General features: G+C 47.9%; 1 protein-coding gene across 1 annotated transcript; it reads left to right on the top strand.

Annotated features, from left to right (window-relative positions):
* The first annotated feature begins 6,484 nt into the window (after positions 1 to 6,484).
* Positions 6,485 to 8,818, top strand: LOC134933677 (E3 ubiquitin/ISG15 ligase TRIM25-like). The gene has a single exon (XM_063929052.1). It carries the CDS (start codon positions 6,509 to 6,511, stop codon positions 8,102 to 8,104), a length of 1,596 nt encoding a protein of 531 aa, XP_063785122.1. The 5' UTR covers positions 6,485 to 6,508; the 3' UTR covers positions 8,105 to 8,818.
* The last annotated feature ends 1,811 nt before the right edge of the window (positions 8,819 to 10,629 follow it).

Below are 10,629 nucleotides of genomic sequence, written 5' to 3'. Positions count from 1 at the left end.
TCTCAATTACCTCACAGCAGTGACAGGCGGATATTGTGTCACACTGGCAACGCAGTACGGCGTGAAATGTTGCACATATATTACGAATAGCACCGAGGACCCGGTCGAGGTCATAGACCAAAAGATGGACGATATTCTCCAACTAAAGTGGGAATTTCGCAGGAGACACAATCTCACTCTTGCTGCTGTAGGTAATGAGCTGACTGGTTGAGTGTCATGGTTGAACCCGCGAAATTGGTTCTCTGGTTTAGGAGAATGGGCTCAAGGAGTCATAATGGATGTTGGGAAGTTTCTTCTATGTATCTTAGGTGTTGTCATATCAATTGGCTTGATATTTAGATGCGGTCAGGCTTTAATGAAGTGCAAACATAGTACCAGGGTAATGAGTCTGAGGAGTGAGGAAACTGTAATTCCAATGGATTTGATTTATGACCCAACGGTAGAAACAATGATGTGATGAAAATGCGATTATACGGTCCGTTTCTTTCACCTGTTTTTCCGTTTTCTCCAAGGTAAAAAGACCCACTTGGACGAGGAATTTGATGAGCCTGTATACAGACAACTGATGGATTAAAGAAGAAGTTTTGACAACCTTATACACAGATATTTGATGAACTATGCCATAGACCCCCAGTTTCCCTAGAAATTTTAAAATTACGCTAGCCCAACACTTTTGTAAGTCTATGGACATTGACAAAGCTTTTTGCCCACACCTTTTGGGCAAAAGCACAAAGAAGACTGCATTCAACAGACACCGAACAAGACTTCAACCGACAAACGTTCATTAACCTGACATAGAATACCACTGCATTTACCATAAGTGTTCTTTATCTTCATTTCTACAACCCTCAGGTAATGACACACATAGTCGATAGGGAATACAGGCACAGATATCAGCAATCACATATTCCCCCATTCATGTATCATCAACTAAAATGTGCTCCCCCATTTTGTTACAACCACAGCCGAAAAGAGCTCGGTAGAGTTTGACAGCCCATCCACAGACCCTTGATACGGGATAAGAAGGAATTCAAATGTATACTTCGCAATACCTCGAAGCTTGATTTACAACACGTACGGCACGATAATACATGACTCCCCCAAACATGGATTCATACACACATGCTTCTGCTATCTCACTAGGTCATACCCTTTTCACACCTTCTTCTCTCCTCCCTTACCCAACCATGGAAATGTATTAACACCTGACATATATTTTTCTCTTTTTGAAATGTTTTAGGAAGTGGCAGTTATTGTTGACTGCCAAAGGGTGGACTGTCAAAGTCAGAAAAATATCACTATGCACACTGCCATATTTGCACCTCATACATGTCCGCGCTGCGCATGCGTGCGCTCTCCCGTGCGTGCGCATACCCGCTGTTACGTGCACCCGCAGGTGCACGGTATGCGTATTTACGGTAGAGTTTATGTGTTCGTAGCGTGCGACTCAATCATTACATATTTTCACTATATAATGTATTTTGTAGATCATGGTCCCTTTGATAGAATCTGAAAGTTTAGTTAAGGTAGCATGTTCCTGGACAAAGAGATCCCTCTTTGTTTGATACGAAGGGTCCGACAGGGGTCATACAGTGGTGTTTAGTATCCATCGGAAGAGTATTTAATTAGCAATATTCCGGTGTTGGTTTGAAGCGGATTAATCGCTCGTGCGAATAGTTATGGACATAAGAAGTTATGTCCATTTACTATTATTTGCACTTACTTGCAACCTAGTTTCCCACCCACCTGAGCAGTTGGAAGTAGCCACAGCCCACCTGTATGAATCAACCTATGACCTTTTGTTATAATGCGAAGACGAATTCCTGTGTCCAATGAACAATGAGATTGTAGGGACCATTGAATTGTATTGTGTGTGGGGCATAAATAGACAAGCCGATGATATCCAGCTCACTCTCTTCAACGGTTCTCATCACTGATAATCGGGAGCTGGATATTCAGAGGTGCATGCGATCATTCCCTTTGTGCGTAAGTTTTCTCCGCAATCATATTGTCTTTGTTGTTATTGTGAGCCATATCTCTCTCTCTCTCTCTCTTCTCCTTTTTCTCTCATTTTCCCTTAAACGTAATTGTATTGTATTTCCTGTGTAGTTATCTGGTTAGTTAGTCTATGTTATATTGTAGTGTATGACTTGTATTGTATTATTCTTTTTGCAAGTATAACATTCATATAAGGCGTTAGACCCTAAGACCGGTATCTGTGTATTTCTTATATCGCTAAGTATTCTCAGAGCGTCGGTGACGCCCAAACAGCTTTTAAGTTAATAAGGTTACACTGTGTTGCATTTACACCCTATCACTACACAAAGGTTTACTGCATATTACATTGTGTATGGTTTAGATACAAAGGTTTAACAGTGTGAGCGTCTGCGCCGCTGGTGATCTCCTCGTGGTCCCAAGCGTCCGCTACGCTAATAGCGAACCATTACGTTAGTCGGCAGCCAATAGCGTGCCTGCCTGTGATCTCTTGGCCGTGAGCGAACGTAACGCTTGAGCGTCTCGACTACGGCTAAGCGATTGTTACGCAACGTGCGTACCCTTACGGTACTCCATACGTCAATAGCGTACAGTGTTCTTAGACCTCTTAAAGGGTTTTAAATAAGATAAATATTTAGCTTTATCAAGTGCTATCACATGATTTTCCGCCCAGCGAAGAATCCTTGCAACTTCTGTCATTGCCCTCCTGCTTCTTGTGCCGCCCTGTCTATTTACGTGGGCAACTGCCGTGATGTTGTCCGACTGGATTAGCACCGGCTGACCTTGAAGCAGAGGTCTTGCTAGGCTTAGAGCATTGTAGATGGCCCTTAGCTCCAGGATATTTATGTGAAGTGATGTCTCCAGGCTTGACCACAAACCCTGGAAATTTCTTCCCTGTGTGACTGCCCCCCAGCCTCTCAGGCTGGCATCCGTGGTCACCAAGACCCAGTCCTGAATGCCGAATCTGCGGCCCTCTAGAAGATGAGCACTCTGCAACCACCACAGGAGAGACACCCTTGTCCTTGGTGACAAGATTATCCGTTGATGCATCTGAAGATGCGACCCGGACCATTTGTCTAGCAGATCCCACTGGAAGGTTCTTGCGTGGAATCTGCCGAATGGGATTGCTTCGTAAGAAGCCACCATCTTTCCCAGGACCCTTGTGCATTGATGCACTGAGACTTGGCCTGGCTTTAGGAGATTTCTGACTAGTTCGGATAACTCCCTGGCTTTCTCCTCCGGGAGAAACACCTTTTTCTGGACTGTGTCCAGGATCATCCCTAGGAATAGAAGTCGTGTTGTCGGGATCAGCTGCGATTTTGGAATATTGAGAATCCAACCGTGCTGGCGCAGCACTATCTGAGATAGTGCTACTCCGTCTTCCAACTGTTCCCGGGATCTTGCCCTTATCAGGAGATCGTCCAAGTAAGGGATAACTAAAACTCCCTTCCTTCGAAGGAGTATCATCATTTCGGCCATTACCTTGGTAAAGACCCGGGGTGCCGTGGACAATCCAAATGGCAGAGTCTGAAACTGATAGTGACAGTTCTGTACCACAAACCTGAGGTACCCTTGGTGAGAAGGGTAAATTGGGACATGTAGGTAAGCATCCTTGATGTCCAGAGACACCATATAGTCCCCTTCTTCCAGGTTTGCAATCACTGCTCTGAGTGACTCCATCTTGAATTTGAACCTTTGTATGTAAGTGTTCAAGGATTTTAGGTTTAAAATTGGTCTCACCGAGCCGTCCGGCTTCGGAACCACAAATAGTGTGGAATAGTACCCCTTTCCCTGTTGTAGGAGGGGTACCTTGATTATCACCTGCTGGGAATACAGCTTGTGAATGGCTTCCAATACTGCCTCCCTGTCTGAGGGAGACGTCGGTAAAGCAGACTTTAGAAAACGGCGAGGGGGAGACGTCTCGAATTCCAATTTGTACCCCTGAGATACCACCTGAAGGATCCAGGGGTCCACTTGCGAGTGAGCCCACTGCGCACTGAACTTCATGAGATGGGCCCCCACCGTGCCTGAGTCCGCTTGTAAAGCCCCAGCGTCATGCTGAGGACTTTGCGGAGGCGGGAGAGGGCTTTTGTTCCTGGGAACTGGCTGTTTGTTGCAGCCTTTTTCCTCTCCCTCTGCCACGGGGCAGAAATGAGGCGCCTTTTGCCCGCTTGCCCTTATGGGGCCGAAAGGACTGCGCCTGATAATATGGCGTCTTCTTAGGTTGAGAGGCTACCTGGGGTAAAAATGTGGATTTTCTAGCAGTTGCCGTGGCTACCAGGTCTGATAGACCTACCCCAATTAACTCCTCCCCCTTATAAGGCAATACTTCCATGTGCCTTTTAGAATCCGCATCACCTGACCACTGCCGCGTCCATAAACCTCTTCTTGCAGAAATGGACAGCGCGCTAACTCTTGATGCCAGTCGGCAAATATCCCTCTGTGCATCACGCATATATAGAAATGCATCCTTCAAATGCTCTAAAGTCAGTAATATACTGTCCCTATCTAGGGTATCAATATTTTCAGTCAGAGAATCCGACCACGCCAGGCCCGCACTGCACATCCAGGCTGAGGCGATTGCTGGTCGCAGTATAACCCCCGTGTGAGAGTATATACATTTTAGGATATTCTCCTGCTTTCTATCGGCAGGTTCCTTTAGGGCGGCCGTATCAGGAGAGGGTAGTGCTACCTGTTTAGACAAGCGTGTGAGCGCTTTATCCACCCTAGGGGGTGTTTCCCAACGTGCCCTATCCTCTGGCGGGAAAGGGTACGATGCCAATAACCTTTTAGGAATTATCAGTTTTTTGTTTTTTTATCGGGGGAAACCCACGCCTCATCACACACTTCATTTAATTCCTCGGATACAGGAAAAACTACAGGCAGTTTTTTCTCACCAAACATAATACCCTTTTTAGTGGTATTATCAGATATATGCAATACATTTTTTATTGCTTCAATCATGTAACGTGTGGCCCTAGTGGAAGTCACGTTTGTCTCCTCATCATCGACACTGGAGTCAGAATCCGTGTCTGTGTCTGCCATTTGAGGTAACGGGCGTTTTAAAGCCCCTGATGGCGTTTGAGACCCCTGGACAGGCACAAGCTGAGTAGCCGGCTGTCTCATGTCGTCAACTGTCTGTCGTAAGGAGCTGACACTGTCATGCAATTCCTTCCACAAGCTCATCCACTCAGGTGTCGACTCCCTAGGGGGTGACAACTGTATAATAGGCAATTGCTCCGCCTCCATCTCATTTTCCTCCTCAAACATGTCGACACAATCGTACCGACACACCGCACACACACAGGGAATGCTCTGATAGAGGACAGGACCCCACTAGCCCTTTGGGGAGACAGAGGGAGAGTATGCCAGCACACACCAGAGCGCTATATATATACAGGAATACCACTATAAAATGTGCTTTTCCCTTTATAGCTGCTGTTAGTATAAAACTGCGCCAAATTAGTGCCCCCCCTCTCTTTTTTACCCTTTTCTGTAGTGCAGGACGTCCTTCCAGCGGAGCTGTGATGGAAAATGGCGCCCGTGTGCTGAGGAGATAGGCTCCGCCCCCTTCTCGGCGGCCTTTTCTCCCGCTTTTTAGGTGAGTTCTGGCAGGGGTTAAAATACACCCATATAGCCCTGCGCTACCTTGTTGAAGACTGATGTCTTCTGCCGCCGATTTTTCCGGACCTTTTCTTGCTTCTGGCTCTGTAAGGGGGCCGGCGGCGCGGCTCCGGGACCGAGCTCCGAGGCTGGGCCTGTGTTCGGTCCCTCTGGAGCTAATGGTGTCCAGTAGCCTAAGAAGCCCAATCCACTCTGCACGCAGGTGAGTTCACTTCTTCTCCCCTTAGTCCCTCGATGCAGTGAGCCTGTTGCCAGCAGGTCTCACTGAAAATAAAAAACCTAAAACTAAACTTTTCACTAAGAAGCTCAGGAGAGCCCCTAGTGTCCACCCTTCTCGGCCGGGCACAAAAATCTAACTGAGGCTTGGAGGAGGGTCATAGGGGGAGGAGCCAGTGCACACCAGGTAGTCCTAAAGATTTTACTTTTGTGCCCAGTCTCCTGCGGAGCCGCTATACCCCATGGTCCTTACGGAGTTCCCAGCATCCACTAGGACGTCAGAGAAATGTATATACCTCATGTAACTTTGATAGGGAAGGTGGGGCCCCTCTCAGCTCTGGGCCCCATAGCAGCTGCACTGCCTGCACCTATGGTAGCTACGCCCTTGATGCAGACTTAATCTAGCACACTGCTCATTTGACCGCTGGGTGAAATGTGCGCCCTCGCTCAGCTCACATCACGTCGTGCTGATCGGGGGGGAGAGATGTGTGCAGAGCAGTCTGTTCTAGAACGCTGAGCACACATCTCCCCCGTGTGTACGGCCCTTTAGTGTAACTGAGCCTGTAGCTATAATCTGAGTGAAGCTCAGCCTCGCCCTGTGTGCAGAATGTGACCTCACTGGTATCTGAGTGTCAGAAATTCTCACTTTCATTTCTCTTTCCTGCTTCCAGTGATGGCGTCTGCTGATCTGAGACAGGAGCTGGACTGTTCCATCTGCCTGAGCATTTACACAGATCCTGTAACCCTGAGATGTGGCCACAACTTCTGCCGGGTCTGTATTGATCGTGTGTTGGATACACAGGAGGAGGCTGGAGCGTATACTTGTCCTGAATGCAGAGCAGAGTGTCAGGAGCGTCCTGCACTGCAGAGGAACATAACGCTGTGTAACATAGTGGGGAGGTTCCTGTCTACTCGGCCAGATCAGGAGGAGACTGGGATCTTCTGCACTTACTGTGTGGACTCTCCTGTACCTGCTGCTAAATCCTGTCTGCTGTGTGAGGCTTCTCTGTGTGATAATCACCTGAGAGTACACAGCAAGTCATCAGAGCACGTCTTATGTGATCCCACCACTGCCCTGGGGAACAGGAAATGCTCCGTCCATAAGAAGATCCTGGAGTATTACTGCACTGAGGACGCTGCCTGTATCTGTGTGTACTGTTCAGCTGGGGAACATCGGGGACACCATGTGGAGATGCTGGATGAGGCCTCTGAGAAGAAGAAAGAGAAGCTGAGAAATGTTCTGCAGAAACTAACCATAAAGAGAGAGGAGACTGAGAAAAGAGTCCAGAGTCTGCAGGAGCGCAGGAGAGAAGAACAGGGAAAAGCAGTGGGTGTAACAGAGACAGTCACTGCCCTGTTTAGAGACATCAGGAGACAGCTGGCAGACCTGGAGAAGAGAGTCCTCAGTGAGATCTCCAGGCAGGAACAGCGCGTTTCACTCTCAGTCTCTGACCTGATCCAGCAGCTGGAAATAAAGAAGGACGAGCTGTCCGGGAAGATGCGTCACATTGAGGAGCTGTGTAACATGTCTGATCCAGTGACTGTCTTACAGGAACCAGACACAGGGGACTTGTGTGATACTGAGGACACAGAGAGACATGATACCCAGGTCCGTGGTGCAGGAGATCTGGATGTGGGTCTCATCTCAGAGACATTACACACATTATCTGATATAATAACAGGTATAAATACAGGGATCTATGTGCAGGAGGCTACAGACATATTACTGGATGTAACCACAGCTGGTAATAATATACAGATATCAGGTGACAGGAAAACTGCATCCTGGTCACCAAGTCAGAATCACCCAGTAACACCAGAGAGATTTCAGTGTGATCACGTAATAAGCACCAGGAGATTCTCCTCAGGGCGACATTACTGGGAGGTGGATGTCAGTAAGTCAGAGTGGTGGAGGGTGGGGATGTGTTATCCCAGTATAGACAGGAGAGGACGTCAGTCACTCATTGGATATAATAACAAGTCCTGGTGTCTGTGTAGAGATAATAATCAGTACTCAGTGACACATGACAGTAGAGAGATCCAGTTACCTGACAGTATCCCCTGTGACAGAGTGAGGGTATATCTGGATTATGAGGCAGGACAGCTGTCCTTTTATTCTCTGTGTGACCCCATCAGACACTTACACACCTACACTGCCGCCCTCACTGAGCCCCTCCATGCTGCATTATGGGTAGGAAACAGTTTATTTGAACCAAGAGGTTCTATAACTATATGTGGGGGAGTCAGGAGCTGGAAGACATTACCATAGGAAATCCTCCCAGAGACTGGTGACATCACATGGAGAGGAATATGATTGGTGGAGCACTCAGCCAATAGAATGTAGCAGTAGGTGGAGCTACAGCTGAGCTCCTCCCAGTATATGACCACATGACCAGTGTGTCTGGAGCTGTTCCCTTATTGGTGTGTTGCTGTCATTATAACTATATAAATACACATCTCTGCCTCTGACACCTGTGATTGGCTGGAATATCTGTCAGTGTGCTGATGTCAGTATAGTGTGATGGTGACATTATGAGTGACATCACTGTGACTACATCCCCGGCCCATCACCACACAGCTGACCATAGGGAGGACAGCCCAGCACTATTTTATCTATGTAATATTTGCTGAATTCCTTAATATAAAACATTTGGCCTCGGAGTCCTGTGAATAAAATGCTGATACTCTAGGGCGCTGCGATTCAGTAACACTGAGACCATTGGTGCCCCCTATTACTGTAGTCAGAGCTACACTCGCTCGCACTGGGTGTTATGTGTGTAGGGGGAGAATGGGGCGGGGACTGTGTAAAGCTCCGCCTACTGGGAACTGTGACAAAAGCCGATGTTTCTTACATAACACATGATTGGCTGGATAGCTCCTAACTGCATGATGCCTCATTGCTTATCTGTATTATCTTATGCAGGAATCACAATGTATAATGACTGTTTATGTGCTCACCATTATACAAGTATAGTATAAATTATACAGCGCTCTCTCTTTACATCGCGCCCTTTATACTGCCGCCATCACTTACAGCCATGTACGCTGTCACCATAAGAGCCTTAAATCATACTAATGACATTATACATGTAATAAACAACGTTATAACGTCACAGTCAGAGACTTTGGGAGACATCGATCATAACTTTGTAATCAACGTCTCTTCGAAATATTTCTGTTCTACTGATGTAATGGGGAGTGGGGGGAATCAGCCAGGCAGGCTTGTGTGATTGGTTTCCACAGCTAAGCCTGTACATATAGGAGATATGTGCTCCTTCCATTACATCCCCTGTATTATACACGTCTCAGGATGTCACACCCGGTACTAATTACTCTGCAGTCACACACCTTACACATGGAGCTATTTGCTCCATCATAGGAAGCCTGGTAATACTAATTATATGACAGTAAGTGCAGGGCCGGCTCCAGGCCTACTAGCACCCTGAGCGAGAAGATTTAAGAGCCCCCCCCCCACCCCCCACACACACACACTCATGCGCGCTCGCTCCTGGAAAAGTGGGTGTGGCCTCATGGAAAAGTGGGCGTGGCTTCATAAGTTCATATAATCAAACTATAAATAAATATATTTTCACACACCCTCTATGCACACAGTTAGCAGCCTTACACATAACAGCCACAGTAGTGTTCCTTACACACAATGTCTCCAGTATAGTGTCAGGTACACACAATGTCTCCAGTATAGTGTCAGGTACACACAATGTCTCCAGTATAGTGTCAGGTACACACAATGTCTCCAGTATAGTGTCAGGTACACACAATGTCTCCAGTATAGTGTCAGGTACACACAATGTCTCCAGTATAGTGCCAGTTACACATGACATGCCCCCCAGCAGAGCCAGCTACACATGACATGCCCCCCAGCAGTGCCAGCTACACATGACATGCCCCCCAGCAATGACAGCTACACATGACATGCCTCGCAGCAGTGCCAGCTACACATGACATGCTCCCCAGCAGAGCCAGCTACACATAACATGCCCCCCAGCAGTGCCAGCTACACATGACATGCCCCCCAGCAGAGCCAGCTACACATGACATGCCCCCCAGCAGTGCCAGCTACACATGACATGCCCCCCAGCAGTGCCAGCTACACATGACATGCCCCCCAGCAATGACAGCTACACATGACATGCCTCGCAGCAGTGCCAGCTACACATGACATGCTCCCCAGCAGAGCCAGCTACACATAACATGCCCCCCAGCAGTGCCAGCTACACATGACATGCCCCCCAGCAGAGCCAGCTACACATGACATGCCCCCCAGCAGTGCCAGCTACACATGACATGCCCCCCAGCAGTGCCAGCTACACATGACATGCCCCCAGCAGTGCCAGCTACACATGACATGCCCCCCAGCAGTGCCAGCTACACATGATGACATGCCCCCCAGCACTCCCCAAATAGCACATGACGCAAAGAAAAAAAGAGGCGCAATGAGATAGCTGTGTGACTAAGATAAGCGACCCTAGTGGCCGACACAAACACCTGGCCCATCTAGGAGTGGCACTGCAGTGTCACGCAGGCTGGCCCTTCAAAAAAACACTCCCCAAACAGCACATGACGCAAAGAAGAAAAAAAGAGGTGCAAGATGGAATTGTCCTTGGGCCCTCCCACCCACCCTTATGTTGTATAAACAGGACATGCACACTTTAACCAACCCATCATTTCAGTGACAGGGTCTGCCACACGACTGTGACTGAAATGACGGGTTGGTTTTGGACCCCCACCAAAAAAGAAGCAATCAATCTCCCCTTGCACAAACTGGCTCTACAG

The sequence above is a fragment of the Pseudophryne corroboree genome, chromosome 6 (assembly GCF_028390025.1).
Source record: "Pseudophryne corroboree isolate aPseCor3 chromosome 6, aPseCor3.hap2, whole genome shotgun sequence".
NCBI classification, from domain to species: Eukaryota; Metazoa; Chordata; class Amphibia; order Anura; family Myobatrachidae; genus Pseudophryne; species Pseudophryne corroboree.
Note: the sequence above shows the minus strand (reverse complement) of the source record. Positions and strands in the feature narration are given on the sequence as shown.